Below are 13188 nucleotides of genomic sequence, written 5' to 3'. Positions count from 1 at the left end.
TGACGCATCATAAGTACCCGTCCCTGGTGGCCTTGCAGATATTCCCGTTCTCAGTGTTCCCGTCATTACTTTAAATGACGCACTAGGAATACTCTGTACTCGGATGTCTCCAGTGAGAAAAGCCCTCTCACTTAAAATTCCAATAATTCATTTAGAATTATTTTTCCTTGGTGTTCCAAGCGAGAAAACCCTCTCACTTATAAATCCAATAATTCATTTAGAATTATTTTTCTATAAGATAAAGCCAATTTAGCAACAGAGTTCACCTTTCCCAAGCTCAATCTGATAGCAGTTAGCACCGTTCCTTAGCCGCCCCCTTCTACCCACGTGGGTACCCCTCAAAATAAGCTGTAGTTGGTAGAGGAGCCATCGCGTATCCTCACTCGAGCCCAGAGAGCTGCTCTCGGTCTTAGCATTCCAGCAAGTTCAACTCTCCCACACATTCTCACAACAGTGGATACTCTGCCTTCAACTGTTGACAAGCCATCCCCCAGTTCCAAGAAAGAATCCAAATCTTTGCTCTCCGATATTGATGAAGCTTTCTTGGATGCAGTTTCCGATCTACAGAAGATCAAGGTACCAGAGAAACCACTGGTAGAACAAGAAAAGCTTACAGCAAAGACAATCTTGAAGAACACCTTCCAACAAGTGTACCTCTAGGACATGTTGCGGCTAGATGCGAGTTTCAGAAGTGACACCCTTGCAATTATTTAATCTCTTTACCCCGGAGCAGGTCCTAGTGGCGGGCACCTCCCAGTGCGACCATTAGAGTCCTATACGATATCCAATCCCATTGCTCCCCTCACTGATTATAGAAGCCCTCGCCTAACAGTGTCCGTTTTGGGTCGACAATTCTCAGGAGTGATAGTGGATGGTGGACTTCGCATCAACGCCCTGCTCCCTTCACAGTTACATTGGCCGACCAGTGGACAATCTCCCCAGTGGGCATCGTGGACAATGTGCCTCTGCATGTACAAGACTTTACTTTTACCTTGGATTTTGTTGTGGTTCGTCTTCCCCAGGTTGAGGCCGGATTTCCCTTGCTTATCGGTAGACCATGGCTGTGACACACTAAAGCACTTCATGATTGGGGAAACGATGCCATGTGGATACTCCTGGCTCCCCGATGCAACCCATTCGCCTAGGACGAGGCATGGATCCCGTCGTGCAACATAGTTCTTTGTCCCTAGCAACCAGCCTTGAATTGGAACAGCCTACTCCATCTGACGGGTCAGACGAGGATCTGTTGGAGTGGTTGGATGCTACCAAATCTATGCCCTATTATGGAGTCTCTATTCACTCTTTGGCTGAAGGTACACCCTCTTCCAATGTTTCCACAGTAACTAAACCTAATGAGCCACTTGAGCCAGCTCAAAGGTTGAAGGTCATAGAATCTACTCCTGATGCATCCTTGGTGGAAGCCTTTGAATTTGGTGAGCCTATGAAGAATCATAGAAGCGGAAAGAAATCTCCTCTACAGGAGTTCAGCCCCGTTCAACATCAGCCCCATCGGTGCTTGCTTCTCAAAGCTCTACTCTGTGTCTAGCGAACTCTCTTCACAAAGCTTCCTCAAGACATGATACAACAAAAACGGTGTTTCCTTGCTTGGTGAATTCTTGATCATGATATCTCTCTGCTTTGAGTGCCATCTCCCCTCACTACCCCTCCCTCCCTCCTCGCCCTTACCCAACCCCCAACTCGTCCCGCTCTTTCAAATTGGTCCCTTCACCAACTCACACTACCCCTCCCCAACTGGCCCCTCCCCCTCACCAACTCGCCCCTCCCCCTCCCCCTCCCCAACTCGTCCCCCTCCCCCATACTCGCCCTACCCCCTCCCCAACTCGCCCCTCCCCTTACCCAATTCGTCCCCCCCCCCCCCCCCCCCCAACACCCACCAGCCCTCGCCCCTACACTCTTTCTCTCGCCCTAGTCCCTCCCCCTCGCCCCTATCTTTTCCCTCCCTACTCACCCCTACCCACCCCTTTCCCCCTCGCTTCCCCTACCCACCCCTCGCCCCTATCTTCTCCTGTCACAAAGTGATGATGTGGCTGCCCGAGAGAAAACCATGACTGCTGTTGAAAACCCTAAATCTGCAAACCCTAACCCTAAAACCTGCAAACCCTAAAATATGCCAAAAACCCTAAAAACTGCAAAACCCTAACCCTAACCCTAAAAGGGCAGCAATGAAATGCGCAAACCTGATGACGTGGCATCGTACGGCAGAACCCGCTTTTTGCGGCGTAAATTACGGAAAGGCCAGCTTTTGCGTGGAGATTGCTTTTGTGGCATCTACTTTTTCTCTACGCAATTTGCAAGGAGAGAGAGAGAGAACTCATTGCTTTATTTTTACAAAAGCTCAAGGGAGCTTGTGAGAGAGATATTTTGCTTTTGATTTGAACCTTTTGGGGCTCTGCTTTTGGCATCCCTTGTAAATTAAATATGTGAGTCGGGCTCCCACTCTGCAGAGCATCTGGACGCAGAGTCTGAGAGTGAGACCCGAACCACTCTTGTACTTTGAACACTGATTAATACATAAAGAAATACCGAAAGGGGCGCCAGTCTTTGTGGCCAATATCTCTAGGCACGGAACTCCGCCGAGCCAGTGCAAATCTATTGTGAACTGTGAACTGTTTTGAAGTGGTTTTTTGGTGCTGTCGTGATTGATTCTTGACTTGGAGTGTCCAAGTCTGTTACATCTCCCCCTCGCCCCTAGTCCCTCCCCCTCGCCCCCCCTATCCACCCCTCGCCCCTAGTCCCCCCCACCACCCCTCGCCCCCTGCCTAGGCCTCGCCCCCCCTGACCAACCCCCTCCGCCGCCATCCCCCAATGGTTTGACGACTCTCCACCTTACTGCGCTATCTCTAATGCTTTGTCAATTCTAGCAGCATCAAGTACAACAAGGGCCACTACATCCCCTAAGACGAGCGCCTCTCCAACGTCCTTGACCTCAATGGCGATTCCCTTGGCTCCATCACCACCTCCTTCCCTTCTCACTTTGACCTCTCCTACCAAATCCTCTTTGACTTTGTTGCAAACCCCGAGGCGTCATTTGGGACAGTCTTTGAGGCAGAAGCAGCGTTCTTTGTAGCAGTTTTGGATAGCGTCCAAGGAACAATTCTTTCAAATCAAGCTATAGTGGTCACTCCATCGCTCAATCAAACTTTGTCCAACATCACATGGCAAACAGGGAGTGCAACTTTTGTGGCTGTTGGCAATCGTAAAAATGTAATGTTTATCAGCCAAATATCAGGACAATCAACTACAAATTACACTTTACAATTACAATCGCATGGTAAGGTCCATTTGTTTCAGTCCTTGATTGGTGGGTACTGCTTTGTGGAAATTTTTCAAGCATGGTCTCAACACCTATCTACTGCATAGTAGAAACTGCTTTGGGGAATTTGTTCATTCAAGCATGGCCTCATTGCGTTGGGGTCGCCTGAGGCAAATTGCCTTACCTCTTCAGTCTCTGCGTTCTGTTCATCCTCGTGTGGCAGGTTGCCATAAGTCTTCACTAGATTCTGCAATCCCTCCATTTCATCACTTCTGTTCCATATAATTTCTTCTTCAATCGAGTTGAATTGCAATATTTACTATTAGTTTCAGTGTCTTTTTAGTTCAGTATTCTCTCACCGAGACGGTGAGCGGTCTTGTGGCGGGCAACGTGTAGCAGGCTACTGTGTCACTTTCACAGGACACACAGTTAGTACAGTAGGTCTGGTCTGGTTCACACTGGACGGACTCTCCGGGCTGGGTAGTGACACGTGGCAGGGATACGGACGGTGGTCTAGTAGACATCGTGGCCCGGTCACCACCACCACTCAGTTTGGAGATAGACTTAGATGGCTGACATTTATGAGCCGTTGGTGGCACTCTATGGTTGTACATGAGTAGTAGCTGTTTGGTCATATAGATCATCTTCTTCATATATGGTCCAGGGTCGTTGTCTAGAGTAGAGAGTCTATACATAGCACGTCTGCACCATCCCTGCACATCTGAGCCTTGACACCCCCATTGTACACGTGAGCTCTGGGCTGGAGCTGAGTGTGCTGCCACGCGATAGTCTGTATTGGTTCCTTTGGGATAGTCAAGTCCATATGTTCTGGCTTGCTGCCGTGTCTCTGTGTTGATCTGTTGTTATCTATTGTTTCCTGTGTTTTCATTCTGTTTTGAGTGAGATGTCACGCACATTGCATTGAGGAGCACTCACGGTAGAGAGCACGACACACTATCCGCGCTACAGGTGCTCTCATTTTTGGCACGCCCGGTGGGACCTGAACTGAAGTCTCACTCTCTGTTGAGGTACAAATCGAGTAGGTAGCTGGTGTTTACCTAGCCTCGCCTACTTCGCCTTGCACCGTGCAGCCTGCTGGTCTGGTCAGTTTTACCCTAGACAGCTTAGTCTAGCTGACCTAGTCTCTCGCCCTGCTGGTCTGGTCCTCTCTCGCCCTGGTCCAACCAGCTCTCGTCCTGGTCTAGTCCTTCCTCGTCCCTGGTCCAGCCAGGTGGTCTAGTCACTTGCCCTGGTCTACTAGAGTCTAGACCGGTGTTCAGCCAGTTAAAGGTCTTCTTGCCCAAAGCTTGGTTAGGTTTGTGGTTACTGCATGACACATACAAGGCGGTCATTAGAGCGTCAAAGCGCACTACTGAGTCCTCTGAAGTACTACCACAAAAGACATCAACCCCTTGTACATAGTAACAGTCCACCAGCCCCATCACCATACCTCCACATACGGCGTCATCCATTCCTCCATCCGGTTCTACATCTTCCAGGTCATCTTCCCCAGTAAAGCTCTCTCCCATTTTGTTACAACAAGCTATTGAGCAACAGGCTCCTGAGCAAGAGACCATGGAGGCGTTGATGAGTGTTTTGGCCAAGGTAAATATCAAGTTTCCTACCTTCAAGGGACTCCTTAGAAGATGCAGACGACCATGCAAGGAGGTTTGTATCTCTTTGTAGAGGTTGTGGTCTTAATAGAGAAGATGCTTATTTGGTATGGTCCTATCTGGTCCTCTCTCGTCCTGGTCTAGGCCTTCCTCGTTCCTGGTCTAGTCCTGCCTCGTCCCTGGTCTAGTCCCTCCTCGTCCCTGGTCCAACCGGGGTCTAGTCAGTTGCCTCGGTCTAGTAGAGTCTAGACCTGTCTTCAACCAGTTCAAGCAGTTCAAGCAGTTAAAGGTCTTCTTGCCCAAAGCTTGGTTGGATTTGTGGTCGCTGCATGACACATATAAGGCGGTCATTCGAGTCTCAAAGCGCACTATTGAGTCCTCTGAAGTCCAACAGAAGACGACCCTTGGTACCTAGTAGAAGTCCATCAACCTGATTACCCACTCCTCCATCCGGTTGTTCCACATCTTCCAGGTCACCTTCCCCAATAAAGCTCTCTCCTATTTTGTTACAGAGCAGGCTATTGAGCAACGGGCTCCTGAGCAAGAGGCCATGGAGGCGTTGGCCAGTGTTTTGGCCAAGGTAAACATCAAGTTTCCTACCTTCAAGGGGCTCTCTTCAGAAGATGCAGATGACCATGCCAGAAGGTTTGATGTCTCTCTGTAGGGGTGGTGGTCTTAATAGAGAAGATGCTTATTTGGTACGCTTTCCATCTACCTTGGATGGCTTAGCAGACAAATGGTACAGTCAGTTTGCAGAGAACCATTTTGCAACTTGGGTAGCTTTAAGACAACAGTTCTGTGCAGCATTCAGGCCAGGTGCCTACCAAGAGAAGGTTTTGGATGACTTGGCCAACATGGTGCTCCAGCCAGAGGAGACTTTTGCAGAACTTATGACTAAAACCAAGTCTCTGGTTGCCAAGCTTCTCCAGCAACCCGGTGAATTTATGGTTAAGAAGTGGGTGGAGAAGGCTCTTCCCAAAGCTTCTTAGCAAAAACTCCGAGAGAGTCTCTGACCCGACGCCACTCTGGAGGAGTTTGTCGCAGTTGCTACTAGGATAGAGGGGGCTAGGAAGCTGTTCACCAAATCCCCTCACATAGAGACTCCCTTTGTGTTTTCGGAAAGTCCTGCTGATCCATTGACTTCTTTGCGTATAGAACTTGAAGCCCTAAAACTACAACACGCTCTTCAAGAAGAGAAATAAATCTCTCTTAGACGGGAGAAACCACCACATCTTAAGGCTTTAGATCAAATCAACAGAGAGCTAGAAGAGCTTCGGTCTCAGCAGGAGACTAAAGCTATGGTATGGTGCAGCTCGTGTCGCTCTCCAGGACATCCTCCACAGGACTGACCCCTTCGGGCTTATTGCCACTTTTGCGAAAAGTCTGGGCATGAAGACAAGGATTGCTACTATATCAAGAGATTACGGCAAATACAACAAAGTCTAGGTCCTTCTCTCCAATAAGGGCTAGCAATGGCCCAAAAGTGAGACGCCCCTTTCGGTATTTCTTTATATTGCTTCCTTAAGGTACAACTCTGTGGCTTTGCTGTGCTTCCCCCATGGGTTGAATATCATAGAGAGAGCCTAACACACTTATTCCGAGGCCCTTGGCGTCACCCAAAAGAAATACATGAAAAGCATCACTTATAATAGCTCCAGGTCCAAATGCATGTGCCCATAGGTTGTCCGTATAGCGTTGCCACGTCAGCATGGATTTTTGCAAATTGCCGGGCTATCTGTGCAACATGCCACATCAGCAGTTAATACATAAATTTGTGTGTGTGTGTGTGTGTGTGTGAGTTCTGATTTATTCCAAGGTTCTGGAAGTTGGTTGGTTAGGATTTTCAATTCTAACCCATTATGTCTTTGCGTCTCTCGGTTGGCCATAATTGGTAAAAACTTATTCTGCTGCTACTCGTGTTAGGGTTTAGAACCCTCGGTTGGGATTTGCAGGTTGGCTAGGGTTAGGTTCAGAGAGTCTTAACCCCCTTCATCTTTAGTGGTTGACACGCCAGCAGGTTGTGACATACCTCCCTCTTGAAAGAAGAGTAATTGTTCGTGATTATATTTGCAAAACTCAATCAAGTCAGCTCAAAAATATTGGAGGGTCATTTCGAGGGGCAATCCTGAGGGTCATTCAGTTGTACCAGTCCATATTGGAGCTCTTGATATTCTGGTGTAGCAAGGTTAGTCATTGCACGTAGACTGCCCGATCTTTTAAAGGGGGTGTCTCGATGCACTAAAGTTGCATACCCAGGTAATCTCACCCAATTTGGAGATATTCATTTAGTGACACATCACAATGCAACACATGCATGCTACATGACATAGAAACATATAACCACGGATGAGCACTCCCCCGTCCGGGCCATGAGATATTCAATGTCTCCCTTATCATCCCCCCCCCCCCCCCCCCCCCAGCCTCCCCCATCCCCCGTGTAAATAACCTAAAAAGGTATGGGCATGAGCTATAGAGGCTTGCTACAACCAAACGCTCCCTAGATCGCAACGTGCGTCGCTTGGAGGCTCGAAGTACAATTAAACGCTCCTTAGATTGCAGCCTGCATCCTGCGTCGTTCAGAGGCACCTGGTACACCTAAACACTCCCCATACCGCAGTGTGTGTCGCTTAAACGTTCTGCAACTAACATAAAATACTCCTCCTCGGGAATACCCGAGCTATGAGATACCCCCCCCCCCCCCCCCCCCCCCCCCCCCCCCCCCCCCCCCCCCCCACCCCCCCCCCCCCCCACCCCCCCCCCCCCCCCCCCCCCCCCCCCCCCCCCCCCCCCCCCCCCCCCCCACCCCCCCCCCCCCCCCCCCCCCCCCCCCCCCCCCCCCCCCCCCCCCCCCCCCCCCCCCCCCCCCCCCCCCCCCCCCCCCCCCCCCCCCCCCCCCCCCCCCTTGCTCGTCAGCCCGCGCTGCCTAGCCCCTTCGCCTTCTCTGCCCCCTACCCTCGCGCTCTCGCTACCCCAACCCATTCGTCCTCGCTGTCTCATTTCTCCCTCCCTTTCCCTAGCGCCGCAGCCCGCCATGTCCGCCCAGCCCGTCCCTTGCGTCACTGCCAGGCCGCAGGTTTGCCTATTGTGTGGGTTCTTGTTCGAGACACACTAACTTCCGAAGGTGATACTTCTGCCTCGTGTGAGTGGAGGTTGGATTAGACAGAGTGTGGAGTATTCGGGTCTCCCAAGTCAGTGTTTCATCTGCAGACAGATGGGCCATGTAGCAAAGCTTGTCCTCGTAGCAGATCTCGACCCACATCGCATGAGCAGCCTTCCAAGGTTGAGCATGCCTAGCAGCTAGATACTTAGAACACGCAGGCTGGTACCTCGACAGAGGTTAGCGATCAGACAGCTGGCGCTTGGCCGCCGTCGACATGGACGGGCTCGTCACACTGCTCCCCCTGGTGGCCGACCTCCTGCAGCTCAACAGCATTGGGTTCTGACAGGAAATCGGTTTGACCTCCTTCAGCAAGTTCCCCTTGACGAGGCTCCATCCACTTTCGCTTTGCCGCCGCCTCCTCCTCCCCCCTCAAACGCCATTGCTCCGCCTCCACCCTCTCCCCCTCCTTCATCTTCTCCCTCACCTCCTGCTGCTCCTCTCTCCCTGGTGATACCCTCAGTCTTATCTCCCGACCCCTTCCACATTCCTCCTCAGATGCAGACACACGTCTGCAGCGAGGCGTTCTCTTGGTAGTGCTTTCGCTTTGAGTTGCGTGGCTTTGGAGAGACAGCCCCATCTGAGGCCGCCACTTCTGGTTCAGACTTCTCCTTTTGCAGCAATCCCTCGAGGTTTGACTAGCTTTGACATTTGCAGACGATGGGACTTCTTCGACTACAGCTTCACACTATTCCTAGGTGATTCTTCTCCCGATCTGGAGCTTGCTTTCAAATCCACGTCCTCTTTCTAGCAGCTTGAGGCACTGAGGCCCTGGATACAGCGGTAAGTTTCTCCTTTCCGTTGTGCCGCAAGGATCCTGCAGAGTGGACCTTGCACACAGTTCTTGACTAGCTCCAAATCCAAGCCATTGAGTTCTCACACCACACAGGGGACTTAGGGGTGACAGATTTGGTTCAGACACTCTGGCCTTTAGCCAAGTTTAGCGTGACGTCGGCGGATGCAGCAGGTTGCAGGCACATTGTGGTGCATTTGTTTGGTGACAGTCAGAGCCCTCCTTGCTATGTATATGTACATGAGGATTCTTGGACAGAGCATGTAGCCTTATGGGCTGCACGCTCAGCCTGGGCCTGGGTGGGACAATTGCTCTAGACACGCTTGTCTAGAGGTCGCTTGGATGCGGGTTATTCCCCATCCAAACTGGCCTCAAAGAAAGCAAGGTTGGCTGCTGTTGCAGCATCTGTTTGGTTTTGCACTGACTCTCCAGATTTCTTGCTTATGCTTTCCAGGCATTTATGTTCGAGGTTTCCGTCTTCCATGTTTGGAAAACTTTTCTGGGTTTTTGGGAGACTTGCGCAGCGCAGTGTTTATGTCCGCATGCAACTTTTATGTATTGGGTCAGATATTGGGCCTTTTCCTCGATCTGGTCCAAACAAAATGTCACTCTTTTTGAATCCAGACAGTTTCAGCTCTACGCTCACTTTAGAGGCTCTCTACAGCAATCATTGTTTGACTGTTGTAGACATAGATGTCTCGACATTGACACTTTTCTATGATTGCTTTTAGTTTGGAAGTTTGCTTCTCTGTTAGAATAACTTCCGAGTTTATGCTATATATGATCTTTCTGGTCCTCGTGGTGAGGCTTCCCACTTGTAATTAATCCAAGAGATTTACAAAAAAAAAAAAAGTGTGTGTTGTGTGTGAGAGTTCTGCTTTATGTTAGGATTTAGGCTCCTCGATGAAGGTTCTGCAAGTTGGTTGTGTTAGGATTTGAATCCTAACCCATTATGTCTTTAGGCCTCTCGTTCAGCTTCAGTAAGTTGGGAAAACTTATTCTCCTTTTTCTCCTTTTAGGGTTTAGGCCTCTCGGCCGGGATCTGTAGGTTGGCTAGGGTTAGGATCAAGGAGTCCTGACCCCCTTCATCTTCAGTGGTTGACACGTTAGCAGGTTGTGACACTCCAGTACCTAGTCCACCTTTCCAAAGTATTGAAGCTCCCAAGGCAAGGCTTTGAAAAACCTCATTCGACCCTCACACAGGCTCCAATTTTCTCAAATACACTTTCTGCATAACCATACATAACCAAAAGAGATTTAAATCTGATAAAAGACCCGTCCCAATCACTGTTTACAATCAGCCATACGTATGCAGTTGTCCACAACCAACCATACATAAAGCTGCTCGCAAATCACATTACATACGGAGCATATCGCCATGCTCTCATTTTAGCATATCTTGCATGTGTACCATGTGTATTGAAGCTTTGTGTTCAAAGATAACTAGCCATACTGGCCTCTATTTGGACTTGTTTTTGGGTACCTATTCTAGAGGGTAATGAGCCCATTATTTCAGCTACTACTACCTTGTGCCATCTTGAAAATAAACAAGCTGCATAAGTTTTATTAGGATTTGAAAAATGATTCTTTGTATCTACCATATTGCACATTGTGAAGTCATTACAGTAATGTCATGTTTCTTTTGTGCATCAACAATGGTTCACACTGTAATGGTGGGAGCTTCATAAAAATATTGCTGTCACGATCATGTTTGTTTGGCAGTGATCAATGTCGTAGCATAATTAGGATAGTGCGCTTTTACTTATCTCCAAATTAGCTTGTAACTTCGATAAGTTGTTCATTTTTTCCAGAGCCCGAGGAACAAGACGAAGCTGAAGAGGGCACGAAGCATTTTATGGTGAATGTAGTTCAGCCTCAGTTCAATTTGCAGTCGGAGGAAGCAAGGGTAGTGTTTCTGAAATATCATCATGGAGTTTATCTATGAAGGGACAAATCAGTAGGCATTTCTGTCTTTGACTGATTCAGTCTTGGTGTGATTGAATTTGCAGGGACGATTTCTACTTGCGGCAGCCAGTGGAAAAGTCATGGCTCGGTCTTTCCGCTCAATAATCAACGTAGGGCCTGAAATGATAGCTCAGGCTCTTCGATCAGGTGGTGATCACTTGTCAGGGAATATACCAGAAGTGACATGGAGCAGAAGAGAACTTTCAGTTTTACTGGAACAAGTGCAAGCTCATGTTGCACCTACTGATGTTGATCCTGGAGCGGGCCTGCAATGGCTTCCAAGAATCCCAAGCGGTTCTCAAAAGGTGAAAAGAACAGGAGCCTTGCTGGAACGTGTGTTCCTGCCTTGTGCAATGTACTTTCAGTATACCCGTTGCAAAAGTGAGGCTTCAGATGTCAAGGTATATGTCCACATAACATAGCTTAATTTGTGAAATTCTCTGGGAAAGTGGAAAACTGTGCTGTTACCTTAAGATGTCAGAAGTGTGATATCACTAGAAGCTACCGTGAAAAATAACACTTTTGACAAAAAAGTAGTTAAGCTTAGAAAAATTTTAGTTGCTAACTTTTTTTCTTCTAAGTTAGTTTCTGAATGCTGCCTCATTGGTTTTTCTTGCTTGTCAGCCTTTGCAAAAACGTTTTCTAGAGGCAAAATTGGCAAACGAGGCAGATTTATGCAAAGGATAAAAGACAAAGATACACAATGAAAATACACCTACAATTTGGCTGAGAGAACGGGAAAGACTACATGGTTATATGGGGTGATTGAGCTGTAAACTATGAGGGAAAATTTATGTGCTCAGGGAGTATAACCATGGCATGCATACTATCTAGTTAGCTCCATCAGGTATCAAAATGTGGGTGTCATAAGAGGGGCATAGTCCAGGAGGGCCCACAGATCCGAGAAATCATGAGCTACAATTCTGCAAGGATTCATTCAACCTAGTGTTTGCCGTCGATTGCCCTGGTAAGATAAAAAGGATGGTATTCTTAGGTTGTGCATTGATTACTGAGGCAAATCTTCACATTAGAAACAACATACCCCATTCCAAGGACTGATGAGTTGCTTGACCGTCTACATGGGTCTAAAATCTTCACAAAGTTTTACTGCAATCTGCATATTACCAGATGAGGGTAAAGAGAAGAGGATATAATTTTCATGTTTACAGTGATGTTCTTTGGGTTAACATATGTCCCTCCTACCTTCAGCCGTGGACATCTTGTCTAGTGGCATAGCTTCCCCATTCAAGATGCCACCTAGAAGGATGAACAAAAAACTGTATAATGATTTTTCACAATATTTCTGGAGACGAGGACATTTTGATTTCTTTGAGGGAGGGAGGATGTGAGAACCCCCTCCAGTGTGGGCAAGAGGGGTATTAGATGAATTTTTGGACTGCACAAGTCCTTAGTAAAGTGTTGCATTTCGGGTGCAATTGTGAACCATTGGATAAAGCTTGCTCATTAGTGCCACATGGCAAGCTAATGATAAGTTTTTTTTTTTAAGAACTATTTTTTGTAGGCCTTTGTGAGAGGGTGTTGACATTTGTTTACATCCCTCTTTAAAGAGGGCATTGGGTATTGGGTTACACACAATCTTTCCCATCCTCTTTTACTTTGTTTGTCCTTTCAAATTTTTACAATGTTTCCAAGTGTTTTTTTAGTTATTATCTTTTATTTATTTGAAATATATTGTAACTTGAATAGTTCATTGTTACACTTATTTTCAAAAAACATAATACTTATTGTGACAAAAAATGTTTTGAATTGTTAGTGTTACTTTCTCATTGTTTCTCTCACAAAGAAGCCACTTATTATTAAATTCCTATCAATAGCGTTATGTAGGCCATAGTGAGGTTTCACCTTGTTTGAAAAAGTGCCGACTCTCCCTCTCTCCCTCTCTCTCTCTCTCTCTCTACCTCTCTGTCTTCCAAAGCTTTTGACTCCTCCAGAGCGGCAACCCATCACATGTGGAGGGAGAGGAGGGAACCCGAAGATAGGGCAAGGCAGCGCTACAAGATAAAGCAAGCAGGGGGGTGGCTTGGTTCTTGCAAGCAGAGGGGGTGCTTGCTTATTGCAAGCAAGGGGAGCTTGGTTTGGGAGGTTGCTTGTGTACTGAAACTCCAACGCAAGGTGAAGCAGCAGGCAAGGCAACAAAAGGTGAAGCTGAACTCGCAAGCAGTGCGTACAGTATATCTGCACCACACCATCTCTCTCTCTCTCTCTCTCTCTCTCTCTCTCTCTCTCTCATCCACTCCCTTTGCGGGCTGTCACCCAGCGCCCCTGTGTGGGCTAGTTGATGCCGCGCGCTGACCCGATAGGGAGCCGCGAGCTGTTACTAGGGAGCCAGGTTGCGGGAGCAGATTGCTCTCAGCAGGGCTCTAGT

At 48.2% G+C, this 13188-nt stretch overlaps 1 protein-coding gene across 5 annotated transcripts in view; it reads left to right on the top strand.

Annotated features, from left to right (window-relative positions):
• The window catches only part of LOC147446658 (protein SABRE-like), a 268711-nt gene that overhangs the window by 83536 nt on the left and 171987 nt on the right, over positions 1-13188 (top strand). For all 5 annotated transcript variants that reach the window (XM_086525848.1, XM_086525849.1, XM_086525851.1 and 2 more), the window contains 2 exons: positions 10649-10743; positions 10847-11203. In XM_086525848.1, coding sequence (XP_086381974.1) covers positions 10649-10743; positions 10847-11203 — 452 coding nt within the window. The remainder of the gene's footprint in view (positions 1-10648; positions 10744-10846; positions 11204-13188) is intronic.

This window comes from Adiantum capillus-veneris, chromosome 12, assembly GCF_014529385.1.
Source record: "Adiantum capillus-veneris isolate H3 chromosome 12, ASM1452938v2, whole genome shotgun sequence".
Lineage (NCBI taxonomy): Eukaryota > Viridiplantae > Streptophyta > Polypodiopsida > Polypodiales > Pteridaceae > Adiantum > Adiantum capillus-veneris.
This window is presented reverse-complemented; position numbering and strand designations above follow the sequence as displayed.